The sequence below is a fragment of the Sapajus apella genome, unplaced genomic scaffold (genome assembly GCF_009761245.1).
Source record: "Sapajus apella isolate SASKATOON/1434 unplaced genomic scaffold, GSC_monkey_1.0 scaffold66, whole genome shotgun sequence".
Lineage (NCBI taxonomy): Eukaryota > Metazoa > Chordata > Mammalia > Primates > Cebidae > Sapajus > Sapajus apella.
This window is the reverse complement of record NW_022437006.1, coordinates 6415864-6433373: the sequence shown is the minus strand read 5'-3', so window position 1 is coordinate 6433373 and position 17510 is coordinate 6415864. Positions and strand designations below refer to the sequence as shown.

At 40.4% G+C, this 17510-nt stretch overlaps 1 protein-coding gene across 31 annotated transcripts in view; it reads right to left on the bottom strand.

The window, feature by feature from the left end:
• PPHLN1 (periphilin 1) overlaps positions 1–17510 on the bottom strand; it is a 135861-nt gene that overhangs the window by 73765 nt on the left and 44586 nt on the right. For 24 of the 31 annotated variants that reach the window (XR_004259976.1, XM_032248488.1, XM_032248482.1 and 21 more), the window contains one exon: positions 2797–3008. The exons of 6 other annotated variants lie outside the window; for them this stretch is intronic. Coding sequence is in view for 24 of the 25 variants with exons in the window: in XM_032248488.1 (XP_032104379.1) it covers positions 2797–3008 (212 nt within the window). In the remaining variant the exon portion in view is untranslated. Of the gene's footprint in view, positions 1–2796; positions 3009–4337; positions 4538–17510 lie in introns of those variants that run through there. One more of the 31 variants, XM_032248495.1, reaches the window with a different exon arrangement.

Genomic DNA, 17510 nt, shown 5'->3' with positions numbered 1-17510 from the left:
ACACATACAAAAAAAAAGGTCTTAAGGGCTGAGTACACTGGCTCATGCCTGCAATCCCAGCACTTTGGGAGGCCGAGGCAGATGGATTACTTGAGGTCAGGAGTTACCAGCTTGGCCAACATGGTGAAACCTCCTCTCTACTAAAACACAAAATTAGCTGGGTGTGGTGGTATATGCTTGTAATCCCAGCTACTAGGGAGACTGAGGCAGGAAAATTGCTTGAACTGGGAGGCACAGGTTGCAGTGAGCTGAGATCGCTCACCACAGCACTCCGGCCTGGGTGACAGAGCAGTGAGCTTTAAAAAGAAAAAAAAAAAAAATTGCAAAAAGACCCTCATGTTTTAAGAAAGTTAAAAAATTTGTGTTGGGTTGCATTCAAAGCCATCCTGGGCTGCATGTGGCCTGAAGGACGGGGGTCAAGCTTGGCTTAGAGATTGTTTATCTTCTTATGGGTGGGTGGGTGATATATGAAAGCAAAAGAAAAAATAAGTTAACATTAATCTCCACAATAAAACTTTCAGTTACCCAGAACCATCCCAAGCAAATTTTGAACAATCAGGCATATATTTATGTATTTTAGAGACATCAAATATTTACTTTATTTATTTACTTATTTATGTATTTTTAGAGACAGTCTCATTCTGCTGCCCAAGCTAGAATGCAGTGGTGTGATCACAGTTCACTGCAGACTCAAACTCCTGGGCTCAAGCAATCCTCCTACCTCAGACTTCCGAGTAGCTGGGATACAGGCATGCATCACCATGCCCAGCTAAGAGGTCTTAACTATGTTTGCCTAGGCTGGTCTCAAATTCCTGGGCTCAAGTAATCCTTCCAGGTTGGCTTCCCAAAGTGCAAGGATTACAGGCATGAGCTGCCATGCCCAGCCTATGTTTATTTCAAATAACCTTCTTATCTTTTGCATGATCATTCATACACCTGTATCCAAAAGTATGTTTTTGGGAAGCCCTACTCTATCTATCTCTGCTAATAGTAGACAATTAATAAATTTTTGCCAAACTCAAGAATCTTGCAACAACTTCGAGGGAAGACAATCTCATGATTCCAAACGGTTTTCCATCACTTTCACCATGCAAGAGGCAAAGGCTGTTAAATTAAAACTCTTATTATCTGAAAAAAGACAGTTAATGAGAAGGATATTGAAAAGGAAATATCCTGGACTTTTCTGATTTCTGCACCTTGGCTCATAATTCCTTCTGACTAGAAGGCACATCTGTACTAGTGGTAATCTGAAATAAGGATGAGCCCAATGCCATCTCCTTTATAACATGTTCTTCAATCCCCAGAGTGTGGATTAATTTTTTTCACCTTGATATGCTCATGTCAACTCATTTATGGCATATCAATTATTGGATCAAAGTTATATTTTATATATATTAACATATTGATAAAGTTGGTATTAGCTGGTGAGAAATATACACATATTTTCTAGTTCCTTAGTGACAGGGACATCATTGTATAATATTAACAGAGTGCTCACACATAGAAGGCACAAGGAAATGTTTTGTGAATGAGCTCCACTGCAGGCTGCAAAGCCTAGAAAATAAGAATACTTTCTCTAGAAAAGTAGTGATGTCATTGATTTATTCTAACACATACTAAGCAACTCAACCAGGATGACATGCTAAGATTGTACAGAATGCCACGTAGGTTCAAGCATGACAAATTAAAAATATATAAATTAATTTAACTGGAGGTTGGAAAAGAGTAAGAGAAGTTCACACTCTAAGTTTTATAAGGCTGGCCAGGCACAGTGGCTCAAGCCTGTAATCTCAGCATTTTGGGAGGCTGAGAAGGGTGAATCACCTGAGGTCAGGAGTTCGAGACCAGCCTGGCCAACATGGTAAAACCCTGCCTCTACTAAAAGTACAAAAATTTGCCAGGCATTATGGTGCATGCCTGTAGTCCCAACTATTTGAGAGGCTGAGGCAGGAGAATCACTTGAACTCAGGAGGTGGAGGTTGCAGTCAGCTGAGATTGCACCATTGCACTCCAACCTGGACAACAAGAGTGAAACTCCATCTCAAAATTAAATAAAATAAAAATACATTTTACAAAGCAATACCATATATTTAGGGAAGACCACTGTTATTTTTAATGGAAAACATGTATGTCCAATATATATAGATATCACCCAATAGAAGAATAAAGAGGTTGGACTGGCATAGGAACTACCAGAAAACAGAAGAATGTATGACTTTCAGGGCATGATTTATAAAGACCTCTTTTATGCCAGGGGCAGTGGCTCACGCCTGTGATCCCAGCACTTTAGGAGGCCAAGGCGGGCAGATCACTTGAGGTCAAGAGTTAGAGACCAGCCTGACCAACATGGTGAAACCCCATCTCTGTTAAAAATACAAAACTTAGCCAGGCGTGGTGGTGTGCACCTGCAATCCCAGCTACTCAGGAGGCTGAGGCAGGAGAATCACTTGAACCTGGGAGGCGGAAGTTGCAGTGAGCTGAGATCATGCCACTGCACTCCAGCCTAGGCAACAGACCAAGATTCCATCTCCCCCCCACCTCCAAAAAAAGACCTCTTTTACATGCTGAAAAAATAAAAGGTGACGTGTCATGCAGAATGCCACTTCAAATAGTCTGAAAAAAATGTGTGTGTATGGTGTTTGTTATACTATTCTTATCATCTTTTCTCTAAGTTTGAAATTTTTCAAAAGAAAAAATTAAAAAAAAAAAATCCCTTACACCTATAAGGAAATCTGACTAAGTATATTCCCATCAGAGGAGGCTGTGAGAGAAAAAAGGAAGTCTTAAAATACATACTCCTATGTTGAGACTGATGGAAAGAGTATGATTTGCTCCTTTCTGGAGAGTAGCTTCTGCTACTGACACTGGAGCCAGATCTGCTGTGTGGAGAATCCTTTCGGCCACCAGGTGATTCTCTGAAAAAAGCATTGTCTCTTTTATGCGGAGACCGCTCTCTTGCATAATGGGAGGAGTAGAAACTTTTTCTTCTAAAGCCATCTCTCATGTCCCTTTGAAAAAAAACAAAAAAACATAAACTGAGTTAATCATACTCTGTACCCTATATATACAAACACAATGGCAAAAGCTCTGATTCTAAGCAACCTTTAAACTGTACTCTTGGTTCTCTTTTCTCATCACTACCTAACTGATGAAGTCAGTTAAAATGAAACAGTATCAGTGAAATATGATTTAGAATGCACCATTTTTCAGTTTGGAACAGAACCTGGTGGCTAAGTGCAAAAGTTACTTTATTTCAGGCAAGCATAAATCCTAAAATGTAAAAAACATACGGTCATATAGTTTCTACTTCAATTTGCCATTAATGATACACCACACAGCTGCTGCATTCTTGAAAACACTTAGAAATGCCAAAGGTTTCCCAAGTAAGACCCTTCATGGCCAGTTATCCCCTTCTATTTACAGAAACTACCAGTTTTCAAGGGATATACAATTTTGCCCACCCACCCCCAGGACAATTTGGCTTTGTCTAGAGGTATTTTTGATTATCATAACTAGGGAGGAGAGTACCACTGATGTGTAAGGGACAGGAATGCTGCTAATTTCCTACAGTGCCCAGGACACGCCCATCGACACTACACACCAAAAAAACTCTTCAGTCCAAAATGTGAATAATTTCCAACACTGAGAAACCCTGCTATATGCCTATTAAATTCTTCCTGAGTTTGTATCCTCAGTACATAGATTGTTGCCCATCACTAAATAACTACTTTTTATAAATCACGTCTACTTTTATAAATTAAATTTCTTGAGAAATATCAACTAAAAGCACCAAGTAAGCCCTAGTAGTAAAGCCTTATAAAGCAAAACCATTTTAAAATGTCAAAGCAAATCATAATTACTAAATAAAACCATCATCAACTGAGCCTCCATTAAAAGAACAGCTAAGAGTCAAACAGATTTTGGCTGGGTGTGGTGGCTCAAGCCTGTAATCCCAGCACTTTGTGAGGCCAAGACGGGCGGATCACTTGAGGTCAGGAGTTCGAGACCAGCCTGACAAACATGGAGAAACCCCGTCTCTAGCAAAAATACAAAATCAGCTGGGTGTTGTGGCACATGCCTGTAATCCCAGTGACTTGGGAGGCTGAGGCAGGAGAATTGCTTAAACCTGGGAGGCAAAGGTTGCAGTGAGCCGATATTACAGCATTGCACTCCAGCCTGGGCAACAAAAGCGAAATTTCATCTCAAAAAAAAAAAAAAGAGTGAAACAGGTTTTAATCCATGATTTAATAAATGTACTTCAACATTAAAAAATATTAAAATTTCAGATAGAAGAGTGCTACAAGACAAACCAATAGCATGGAATTTCAAATGCTTACAAAATTATTTCAGCATATTGATTGGCAGTCCATAGGATATAAGTAGGCTGTTGTCCTAAAGTTCATTTGAACACTAGCTGATGAACACCCCAAATATATTGTCCCTTCAGACACAAGTATGTTTCCCTGGGAAAAAGCAGAAAATAGCTTAAATTCATTTATGGTAAATGACCTGATATAGAACACTAATACTGAAATAGAGCATTAAGGAATTCCAGCACTAGTTTAGTCACTAAAACTACAAGGCTCATACCAATAGCACTGGTTACCCAGAGTGGTAATATGGGTATTAAATAAACAGGTTTTAGAAATTGTGTGAGGTTCTGGGACCCAATGGTTTACCAAATGTACATAGTTCCTGCCATCACAGAACTCTCAAGATAATAGAGAAGCTGACATTAGACAAATACACATAAAACATGTGAGTGCAGCCAAGAATGGATGTAGAGGGACTAACGAGGAACCTAACTTAGTCTAGGCAAGAGACAGTGGTAGCTTAGATGGGACAAGAGCAGGTGAGGGGTCACCAATTTTACATGTACAAGAATATACCTTCTAGACTTAAGGGGACATGGTTAATGTTTTACTAATAAAGTGTGAAAGACAAGGGATGCCAGGCTGATTACCATAATTTTGGCAAGATAGATTAATGAGAAAAATAAATTTGAAAAATGAGGATAAAGGTGGGAGATCCACATGTTGATGGGAGCATGTTATATTTAAGATGTTTGTGTAATATCTAGGTAAGCAACTAAAGATACTAGTCTGAAACTCAGAGGAAATGTTTGGCTATCAATAAAAATTTGTCTGTAAATAGGCAGTACTTAAAGCCATGGTATAGATTAAATCAAAGGAAAAAAAGAACAGTAGGCCTACAATGTGAGGCTAAAGTAACTATACTATGAAGAGAGAAATGGGCTGTCACAGAATGAGAGAATAGCCAGAGAAACATTAGAAAGGAAAAAGCATTTATCACAGAAGCCAAGGAAAGAGTATCCTAAGAAGGAAAATAAAGGTTTCCTACACTGAAATTAAATGAGCTCTTACTGATAACTTGCTTATGGGACAGAGAAGAGTAGGTCCATATTCAGAGGAAAGATTGTCTACCTTCCTCTACTGAAGAGACAAAATGCTGAACTACAGTTTCCTAATCCTGACACCAGATGGCAGTAAAATCACAACAGTTCAGAGCTATCAGTGGCCTGGGGTGGCTGTATGCACTTGGGGGATGTTAAATGTCAAATATTAATAGCTCAGTGTAGAATGATGTCTCTTCTCCCCTTCACATCAATGCCTCTCCTACTGACCACCAATTTAAGCAAAAACATCACAACAGGCTTCAATTTTCATAAGTATCCTAAAGTGGTAACATTAGCCATTTTTTTCAGATATGTGTGAGATATATATATATATATGGTGTCCACTATATGAACAGCACTATGGGAATTACTATTGTTTTGAAGAAGTTAAGTATATTGGGAAGGCGGGCAGGGTGAGGGGGGTGAGGACAAAATGTTTAAGAAGGCTGGTACTATAATTCAGAAGGTTACTTTATAAGTAGAGAGAAAAGTGACCCAGGTCTTAAGGAAAGATGAGATTTAGACCAACATTATCTAATAGAAATATAGTCAAGCTACAGAAGTAGTAGTCATATCTAAAGTGAAGAGAAACAGGTCAAATTAATTTTAGCATTTTACTTAACCCACTATATCTACAGTATTACCAACATGTAATTGACATTAAAAAAATTTAGTAAGCTATTTTAAATTCTTTTTTTCAACCTAAATATTAAAAATCCAGTGTGTATTTTATGCTTACAGAATATTTCAGTTTGACCTGGCTATATTTCAAGTGCTGAAGAGGTGCATGCAGTTAGTGGCTCCCATAATGGATAGCATAGATTTAGATGGTGGGAAAAGCATCACAAACTTTAAGAAAAAGCAGTTAACAGATTAGAGTACTATATGAACAAGAACTGAAGTAGTTCGAACAGTGAGACCTTACAAAAGCAGTGAGTGAAAAGCAAAGGTAGAAAACTTTTGAAAGAGAAAGGATAGTATCACATACTGCAAGTCTGAGAGGACTATATATTTAAGACCTAGGAGTTGGCCGGGTACAGTGGCTCATGCTTTCAATCCGAGAACTTTGGGAGGCAGAGGTGGGAGGAAAGCTTGAGCCAAGGAGTGCAGGACCAGCATGGGCAACATAGAGAAGCCTGTCTTTACAAAAAATTTAAAACTAGCTGAGAAAGGTGGCACCCATTGGTAGTCTCAGCTATTCAGGGGGCTTAGGTGGGAGGATCACTTGAGCTCAGGAGAGGCTGCCATGAACCATGTTGCTGCCACTGCACTCCAGTGTGTGTGACAGAACAAGACCCTGTCTCAAAAAAAAAAAAAAAAACTAAACAAAAAACACCAGGCTGGGCACGGTGGCTCACACCTGTAATCCCAGCACTTTGGGAGGCCAAGGAGGGGCATTTCATTTGACGGCAGGAATTTGAGACTAGCCTGGCCAACAAGGTGAAACCCCATCTCTACTAAAAATACAAAAATTAGCCAGGTGTGACGGTGCGTGCCTATAGTCCCAGCTACTCGGGAGGTTGAGTCAGGAGAATCACTTGAATCCAGAAGGCAGAGACTGCACTAGAGCTTAGGCAACAGAGTGAGACCCTGGCTCAAAAAACAAACAAGCAAACGAAAACATAGGTGTCATTTGATCTGTCAGTCTAAGAATCTAGTAAAATTTTGGAAACCAAAGCAGACTGCAAGAATTTAAGATATAGCTAGTGAAGAAGTTAAGCCATTACTTTTCTTTCAAAACAGGTTGAAGGTGGGAATATGGGAGGGAACGGTATTTTGAGCAAAGGGGCTTATTTGACCATTGCTGAAGGCTGACAGAAAACAGCCAATTCACTATAGAAGGGGAAACTGATAACCCAAGACATAAAAAGGTTAATAGTAAAGAAGGAGCCAAAAGTCAACAGGACAAAGTAAAACAAAGGGACTAAGTAGAAGAAGATGAAAAGGGTAAACAGAAAAACTCTCATTTCGAGAAAACAGAACAGAGTTATTATCAGAAGGCCTTTGTCTCAGTAATTACAGAAGTCATCAATAAAAAGTAAAAAAGCAAAGAATGTGAATGGAGGCTTCAGATTATAAAGTTTTACAGATCCTCTGGGGCAAAGTATTAATTAGAGTAATGCTTCTCAAAATATGAGTCCATAGACCAGTCTACTTGCCTCAAAATTTGCAGGATAGGTGATAGAAATGCAAATTCATGGGCATCTACCCTCACCAGCTGAACTAGAATCTCTGAGGGTGTGACCCAGGCTTCTGGATAAGGCTTTCCAGGTGACTTCTATGCAAACAAAACGCTGAAAAGGACTGAATTAAAGAGCTTCACTAGCATGTAAGAGCTGTTTGTAAGTGAACTGTCCAGAAGTCAAAATGTAGAAATTCAGAGTTCATGATAAAGGCAAAACAATTCCCAGTGATGAAAGTAGGGTCGGCCGGGCACGGTGGCTCAAGCCTGTAATCCCAGCACTTTGGGAGGCCCAGGCGGGTGGATCACGAGGTCAAGAGATCGAGACCATCCTGGTCAACATGGTGAAACCCTGTCTCTACTAAAAATACAAAAAAAATTAGCTGGGCATGGTGGTGCGTGCCTGTAATCGCAGCTACTCAGGAGGCTGAGGCAGGAGAACTGCCTGAACCCAGGAGGCGGAGGTTGCGGTGAGCCGAGATCGCCCCATTGCACTCCAGCCTGGGTAACATGAGTGAAACTCCGTCTCAAAAAAAAAAAAAAAAAAAAAAAAGAAAGTAGGGTCTGACCATGCCTGTGGATATATAAAGTTGAAAAATACAAGAAAGAACTAGAGTTAATGGTGGCATTAAATCAGGATACAGAGGCAGACTGGATAGAGAAGATTGTGAGCCAGAAATTATGATCATCAAGGAAGAAGGAATGGACTCCTGGAAATTCATCAGAGAACACAGTAAGACTGGGTGGTGTAAATGAGGAAGTTCAAAGATGACGTGGAAACAGAAACTTGGAGAAAGTAATGAGGAGGAAGAAATATGCCCAGAGCTCATCTCAAGAATCAAAGAATTAGGAGGCCAGAAAATTGGAGGAAAAGTTTCAAATCTCATTCCATTCCTTAAGAACTGGATGACTTTGACCAAGTTATTTAATCTCCCTACACTTTAGTTTCCTCAACTATAAAGTGGGGATAATAGTAATAACACCTACCTCAGAGGTGATGTGAGGAATAAACCAAATAATAAACAACAAATTTAGAACAGAGCCTGGCATATAGCACTCAAAAGATGTTAGCTTATGTCTATTTACCCTATTATCCTAGTATAATTTTCATTAAACCAGTAAAAGGTTTACAGCAAGAAATAGCCAGGCATGACAATACAACTGCCTTATAGTTATATGTCATTCAGGAAAGCAAAACTATGGAATCTTGCATGTCTGCAAGAGTTTAAAACCAAAACATAATATAACTTCTGGAAAAAGACTTCAGCTTGACTTCCCAGGGGACTTACTTTACAGTGGATGAAATGCCAAGAACTTCAGTGAAGGAGTTCTTTATGCAGATAAAGCATATGAAGTAAAGTAGGCAGAAAAGCAGCTCACTAAACTAGGGGTCAGAAAGAGTTTGCTCTTTCAAAAGCCAAATACATATTTTAGGCACTGTGGCTATAATGTCTCTATCACATCTTCTCCACATTCCTCTGACACACAACAGTGGCCACCTGACAAGACATAAAAAAATAAGCATAGCTGTGTTCCAATATAATTTTATTTACAAAAAGAGACAGCTGATTAGATTTGGCATATGGGTTGTAATTTGTCAACCTCTAATATAAATAATTATGTAGTTCCTGAAAGTTTTCAAGTACAATTTATTAAAAAAGAAAGAGGCTACCTACGTTTCATAGTTCTCACAGAATATCAAGAAAGGTATGGAGTTGTTTTTTCCACCCTATCTCTTACCAGTATCTTAAAATTTTTGTGCTTTAAAAGCTTGATTGTATTTTGGAAAGCAAAATTAATTAAATAATGATAGACATGTTTTGGCTGGTTCATATTTTGTTGTCTACCAGAGATCTGACTTTATAATAAGAAAAGCCTTTCTTAAAATATGTTGCACAAAACACAAATCCACAAAATATTAGTGTTTCCCATTCTACTACAGAACATAAAAGGGGGTCCTGTGAGTAAGCAACTTTGAGAAACACAATTTACTTGGAGTCCCACATGTCGGATTACTTCTTACGGGCAAATATGGATTCAATTAATTCAATCTACTTATATACGGCCTTTGGACCTTAACATAATTAACCTCTCTGAGCTTCATTTTCCTAACCTCTCTAGACACAGCAATTCTGACATGAAAGGTATCTATATTACAGTTTCAGGTTTTAGTCTTTTCATCATCAGTAACTCATTTTTAACCTTACACAAATACACGGACTCTTAAGCTTTGATATTTTATATAACTGAGACAACTTGGGGATGACAGCAATTAATTTTCTTATTATAACACATATCATGATAAGTTCAGATGAATTAAAAGCTAAATGTGGCCGGGCACAGAGATTCACACCTATAATCCCAGCACTTTGGGAGGCCAAAGCAGGTGGATCACGAGGTCAGGAATTCAAGACCAGCCTGGCCAACATGGTGGAACCCCATGTCTACTAAAAATACAAAAATTAGCCAGGCTTGGTGGTGGGCACCTGTACTCCCAGCTACACGGGAGGCTGAGGGAAAGAACTGCTTGAACCCAGGAGGCGGAGGTTGCAGTGAGCCGAGATTGTGCCACTGCACCCCAGCCTGGGCAACAGAGTAAGACTCCCTCTCAAAAAATAAATAAAAAGCTAAATGTTTGCATGGAAAAGACAGAAGAAAAAGACCAACCTACCACAAAAACTGTAAGAAAAAAAAAAAAAAACTAAGGACCCTGGGAAAGATGGCCAAACAGGAACAGCTCCTGTGCATAGCTCCCAGCAAGAGCAACACAGAAAGCAGGTGATTTCCACATTTCCAACTGAGGTACCTGGTTCATCTCATTGGACTGGTTGGACGGTGGCTGCAGCCTAAGGAGGACAAGCCAAAGCAGTTGGGGCACTGCCTCACCCAGGAAGCATAAGGGGCCAGGGAACTCCCCCTCCTAACCAAGGGAAGTCATTTGGGACTGTTCCCTGCACTCTGGCCCAGATACTGCACTTTTCCCACAGTCTTCACAGCCTGCAGGCCAGGAGATTCCCTCCAGTACCTACACAACCACCAGGACCCTGGGTTTCTAGTACAAAACTGGACAGCTGTTTGGGCAGAAGCCAAGCTAGTGGCAGAAGGTTTTTTTCATACCCCAGTGACGCCTGGACTGCCAGCAAGACAGAAGGTTCACCCCACTTTTTTTAATACCCCAGTGGCACCTGGAAAGGCAACGAGACAGGTTCACTCCCCTGGAACGGCAGCTGAAGCCAGGGAGCCAAGTGGTCTGGCTCAGCGGGTCCCACCCCCATGAAGACCAACAAGCTAAGTTTCCCCTGGCTTGAAATTCTCGCAGCCAGCACAGCAGTCTGAGCTTGACCTGTGACGTTCGAGCCCGGTGTGGGGAGGGGCGTCCGCCATTCCTGAGGCTCCAGCAGGTGGTTTCAACCTGTAAGCAAAGCTGCCGGGAAGTTCAAACTGGGCAGACTGCCTCACCAGACGTCCTCACTAGGCAGGGCATCTCTGAAAAAAGGCAGCAGCCTATCAGGTACTTATTAATAAAGCCCCCACCTTCCTGGGACAGAGCACCTGGGAAAAAGGATGGTAGTGGGTATAGCTTCAGCAGACCTAAACATCCCTACCTGGCAGCTCTGAAGAGAGCAGTGGATTTCCCAATACAGTGTCTGAGCTCTGATAAGTGACAGATAGCCTCCTCAAGTGGATACCCTGACCCCTGTGTATCCTGACTAGGAGACACCTCCCAGTAGAGGCCAACAGACAGGCACCTCATACAGGAGAGCTATGGCTGGCATCTGGCGGGTACCCCTCTGGGACGAAGCTACCAGAGGAAGGAACAGGCAGCAATCTTTGCTGTTCTGCTGCCTCCACTGGCGATTCCCAGGCAAGCAGGGTCTGGGGTGGATCTCCAGCAAACTCCAGTAGAGTTGCAGCAGTGGGGCCTGACTGTAAGAAGGAAAATTAAAAAACACAAAGAAACAGTTTCAACATCAACAAAAGGATGTCCACTCAGAGACCTGTTCCAAAGGTCACCAACCTCAAAGACCAAAGGAAGAGAAATTCACAAAGATGGGAAGAAACCAGTGTAAAAAGGCTGAAAACTCCAAAAAGTCCAGAATCAGATGGTTTCACAGCCAAATTCTACCCGAGGTACAAAGAGGAGCTGGTACCATGCCATCTGAAACTATTCCAAACAACGGAAAAAGAGGGACTCCTCCCTAACTCATTTTATGAGACCAACATCATCCTGATACCAAAACCCGGCAGAGACACAACTGAAAAAGAAAATTTCAAGCCAATATCCATGATGAACATCAATGCGAAAATACTCAATAAAATACTGGCAAACCGAATCAAACAGCACATCAAGAAGCTTACCCATCACAACCAAGTCAGCTTCATCCCTGGGATGTAAGCCTGGTTCAACATATGCAAATTAATAAATGTAATCCATCACATAAGCAGAACCAAAGACAAAACACACAATTATCTCAATAGACACAGAGAAGACCTTCGGCAAAATTCAACATCCCTTCATTCTAAAAGCTCTAAATAAATTAGGTATTGATGGAACATATCTCAAAATAATAAACGCTATTTATGACAAACCCATAGCCGATATCATACTGAATAGGCAAAAACTGGAAGCATTCCCTTTGAAAACCAGCACAAGCCAAGGGTGCCCTCCCTCACCACTCCTATTCAGCGTAGTATTGGAAGTTCTGGCCAGTGCAATCACGCAAAAAAAAAAAAAAAAAAGAAAAAAAAGGGCATTCCATTAGGAAACAAGGAAGTCAAACTGTCCCTATTTGCAGATGACATGACTGTATATTTAGAAGACCCCACCGTCTCAGCCCAAAATCTCCTTAAACTGATAAGCAACTTCAGCAAAGTCTCAGGATACAAAATCAATGTGCAGAAATCACAAGCATTCCTATGTAACAGTAACAGACAAACAGCCAAATCATGAGTGAACTCTCTGATTCACAATTGCTACAAAGAGAATAAAATACCTAGGAATACAACTTACAAAGAATGTGAAGGACCTCTTCAAAGAGAACTATAAACCACTGCTCAAAGAAATAAGAGAAGAAACAAACAAATGGAAAATCATTCCATGCTCATGGTTAGGAAGAATCATTATCGTGAAAATGGCCATACTGCCCAAAGTAATTGATAGATTCAATACTAAAAAGGCTGAAAATTCCAAAAAGTCCAGAACCAGACATTTCACAGCTGAATTCTACAAGAGGTACAAAACGGAGCTGGTACCACACCTTCTGAAACTATTAACTTTGAAGCTACCACTGACTCTTCACAGAACTGGGGAAAGCCACCTTAAATTTCATATGAAACCAAAAGAGAACCCGCATAGCCAAGACAATTCTAAGGGAAAAAAAAAAAAAAAAGCTGGAGGCATCACACTACCTGACTTCCTATACTACGAGGTTACAGTAATCAAAACAGCATGGTACTGGTACCAAAACAGATAGATAGACCAATGGAACAGAACAGAGGCCTCAGAAATATGCCACACACCTAGAACCATCTGATCTTTGACAAACCTGACAATCAATGGGGAAAAATTCCCTATTTAATAAATGGTGCTGGGAAACTGGCTAGCCACCTGTAGAAAGCTGAAACTGGATCCCTTCCTTACACCTTATTCAAAAAGTAACTTAAGATAGATTAAAGATTTAAACCTAAGATGTAAAATAAAAACCATAGAAGAAAAACTAGGTAATAACATTTAGGACACAGGGATGGGCAAAGACTTCATGACTAAAACCCAAAACAAATGGCAACAAAAGCCAAAATTGACAAATGGGATCTAATTAAAACAAAGAGCTTCCACACAGCAAAAGAAACTATCATCAGAGTGAACAGGCAACCTACAGAATGGGAGAACATTTCCGCAGTCTACCCATCCGACAAAGGGTTAATATCCAGAATCTACAAAGAACTTCAACAAACACAAGAAAAAAATACAACCTCATCAAAAAGTGGGCCAAGGATATGAACAGACATTGCTCAAAAGGAGACATTTTATGTGGCCAACAAACATATGAAAAAAAAGCTCATCATCACTGGTCATTACGGAAATGCAAATCAAAACCACACTGAGATACCATCTCATGTGAGTTAGAATGGCGATCATTAAAAAGTCAGGAAATAGACACTAGAGAGAATGTGGAGAAACAGGAATGCCTTTACACTGTTGATGGGAGTGTAAACTAGTTCAACCATTGTGGAAGACAGTGTGGCAATTTCTCAAAGATCTAGAACTAGAAATACCATTTGACCCAGCAATTCCAATACTGGGTACATAACAAAAGAATTATAAATAATTCTATCATAAAGACACATGCACACATATGTTTACTGTAGCACTGTTCACAATAGCAAAGACTTGGAATCAACCCAAATGCCCACTGATGACAGACTAAAGAAAATGTGGCACATATACACCATGGAACACTATGCAGCCATAATAAAGGATGAAGTCATGTCCTGGAAATCATCAATCTCAGCAAACTAACATGAGAACACAAAACCAAACACCACATGTTCTCACTCATAAGTGGGAGTTGAACAATGAGAACACATGGACACAGAAAGGGGAACGTCACACAACGGGGCCTGTCAGGGGGTGGGGGCTTAGGGGAGGGATAGCATCAGGAGAAATACCTAATGTCGATGACGGGGTGATGGATGCAGCAAACCACCATGGCATGTGTATATCTATGTGGCAGACCTGCATGTTCTGCACATGTATACCAGGACTTAAAGTACCGTAATAAATAAATAAATAAATAAATAAATAAATAAATAAATAAATAAATAAGGGGGGGGGGAACTCTTAAGTATACAGGAAGAGCCATTTTGTATCAAAATACCAAGTATAAACTATATACAAAAAAGGCCTCTAAGGTGAAAATTAGAATTAAATTTAATGCAAATTTCCAATTAAAAGAGAAAATTTCAACATCAATGGCAGTCTTAAATATTAATATTTAATAATTTATTTTTGGCTGGGCATAGTGGCTCACGCCTATAATCGTAGCACTTTGAGAGACTCACTTGAGGTCAGGATTCTGAGACCTGCCTGGCCAACATGGTGAAACCCTGTCTCTACTAAAAATACAAAAATTAGCCAGACATGGTGGTGCGCGCCTGTAATCCCAGCTACTCAGGAGGCTGAGGCGGGGGAGAACTGCTTGAACCTGGGAGGCAGAGGTTGCAGTCAGCCAAGATTGCACCACTGCACTCCAGCCTGGGGCAACAGAGCAAAACCCTGTTTCAAAAATAGTAAGAATAGTAATTTACTTTTTAATCTTTTAATGAATGCTAGCAAAACCACTAAGAATAAGATGAACACACTAATAAAAAAACAGACAAAGGATATGAAGATAATTCAATGGAAGACAGACAAATCACCTCATAAATATTAATATTTAAGATAACAAGGTTAAAATAAGTTTTCTCTATTAAATAGGCAAATGATTTCATCCAGCCAGTTACTGTTCCGAAGAATTAGATCTAGGAAAGGGTTTTGTTTAGATATAAAGTAAGACATAAGGTTGCTTAGTTTGCCCTTTCCATGGTATCTTAATAAAAAAAAAAAGGAACTGCCTTGGCTGCCATCTTGCATCTCCAGGTGTGTGTGCCTAATCTCAGTTGGTCCACCCAAGACCCTCTTGAGCACCAACCCCAGTCCGCCCCCGCATGGCCCCTTATCCACGCCAACAAAATGAAAGAAACAATCACGAACCAAGAAAAACTCGCCAAACTGCAGGCACAAGTGTACACTGGTGGTAGAGGAACTACTTGCAGAAAGAAGAAAGGGGTTCATAGAACAGCCACAGCAGATGATAAAAAACTTCAGTTTGTCTTAAAGAAGTTAGGGGTAGCCAACGCGGTTCCCATGCTTGCGTTGGTCCAGTGGACCCACGCTATAACTTCTACTCTTGTGTCTCTGTCTTTATTTCCTTTTCTTAATCCCTCGTCACCACCAGGACTAAGGGCACCCATGTATGGGGTTGGTGCTGGTACCCAACATACTTCATTATCGTATCATAAATTAAATATGAATTCTGCAGAAGCTGGAAATCTAAGCCAGTGGTTATGAGGTAAACCAAAAAGATCCAGAAATTAAAAAAAAAAAAAAAAAAAAACCTGGGGAATACTATTACATTTTGGATCAGTCGTAAGTATAATTTCACTAGAATTTCAAGCTCAGACTGGCCTTGTTTAGTTGAGTGTTCTAAAGTCTTTTATCTGTAGTCAAGTATGATGGGCATGTGCCTATTCCAGCTGCCTTGGAGGCTGAGGTGGAAGGATCACTTGAGCCCAAGAGTTTGTTGATGAAAAGAGTCAAACTCTGTAAAATATTTGAAGAGATTTATTCTAAGCCAAATATGCATGAATACGGCCCATTGTAGAACCCTTGAGATCCTGAAAACATGTGTTCAAGATGGTTGGGCTACAGCTTGGTTTTGCACATGTTAGGGAGATATAAGACTTCAATAAATGCAGGTAAGATGTATATTGGTTCATTACAGAAAGGCGGGACAACTCAAAGGGCTGGGGGCTTCTAGGTCATAGGCAGATTCAAAGATTTTCTGGATAGCAATTGGTTGAAAGTTTATCTAACTAATTGGAGGGATTGTCTGGGTTAAGATAAGAGGTTGTGGAGACCAAGGTTCTTATTATGCAGATGAAGCCTCCAGGTAGCTGGCTTCAGACAGAATAGATTATAAATGCTTCTTACCAGACTGGGTACTAGACTCTTAGTTAATTCTCTCCTGGATCAAGAAAATTTCTTTCAGGCCCTGCTAGCTGTCACAATGATATTTTACTACTACAAAGAGTCTTTTGTCAGTCTTCATGTCTCTGTTTTAATGTTAATGCTGGTGAGCTGTGCCTGAATTCCAAAGGGAGGAGGGGGTAATGAGACCTGTCTTCTCACCCATTCCCATCAAGACTGAACTAGTGTTTCAGGTTTACTTTAGAATGCCCTTGATCCCTCTAAAGAAAAATAAATAAAATAAAAAAGAAGTTAGGGGTAAACAATATTTCTGGTATTGAAGAGGTGAATATGTTTACAAACCAAGTAACAGTGATCCATTTTAACAACCCTAAAGTTCAGGCATCTCTGGCAGCAAACAAGTACTTTCAGTATTACAGGCCATGCTGAGACAAAGCAGCTGACAGAAATGCTGCCCAGCATCTTAAATCAGCTGGATGCAGAGAGTCTGACCAGTTTAAGGAGACTGGCCGAAGTTCTGACCAAACAATCTGTGGATGGAAAAGCACCACTTCCTACTGGAGAGGATGATGATGATGAAGTTCCAGATCTTGTGGAGAATTTTGATGAGGCTTCCAAGAATGAGGCAAACCGAATACTGAATTGAGTCAACTTCTGAAGATAAAACTTGAGGAAATTACTGGAAGCTGCTATTTTATGACTTTTTAAAAAAATTTTTGTTTACGGATCTAATCAAATACAGATCTCTAATTTTTTTTTTTTTTTTTTTTTTTGAGACGGAGTTTCACTCTTGTTACCCAGGCTGGAGTGCAATGGCGCAATCTCGGCTCACTGCAATCTCTGTCTCCTGGGTTCGAGCAATTCTCCTGCCTCAGCCTCCCGAGTAGCTGGGACTACAGGCGTGCACCACCATGCCCAGCTAATTTTTGTATTTTTCGTAGAGACGGGGTTTCACCATGTTGACCAGGATGGTCTCGATCTCTTGACCTCGTGATCCATCCGTCTCGGCCTCCCAAAGTGCTGGGATTATAGGCGTGAGCCACCACGCCCGGCCAGATCTCTAATATTTTTAAGCCCACGCCCCTTGGACGCTGCAGCTCTTTTCAGTTTTTGCTTATATACAATTCATTCTTTGCAGCTAATTAAGCCGAAGAAGCCTGGGA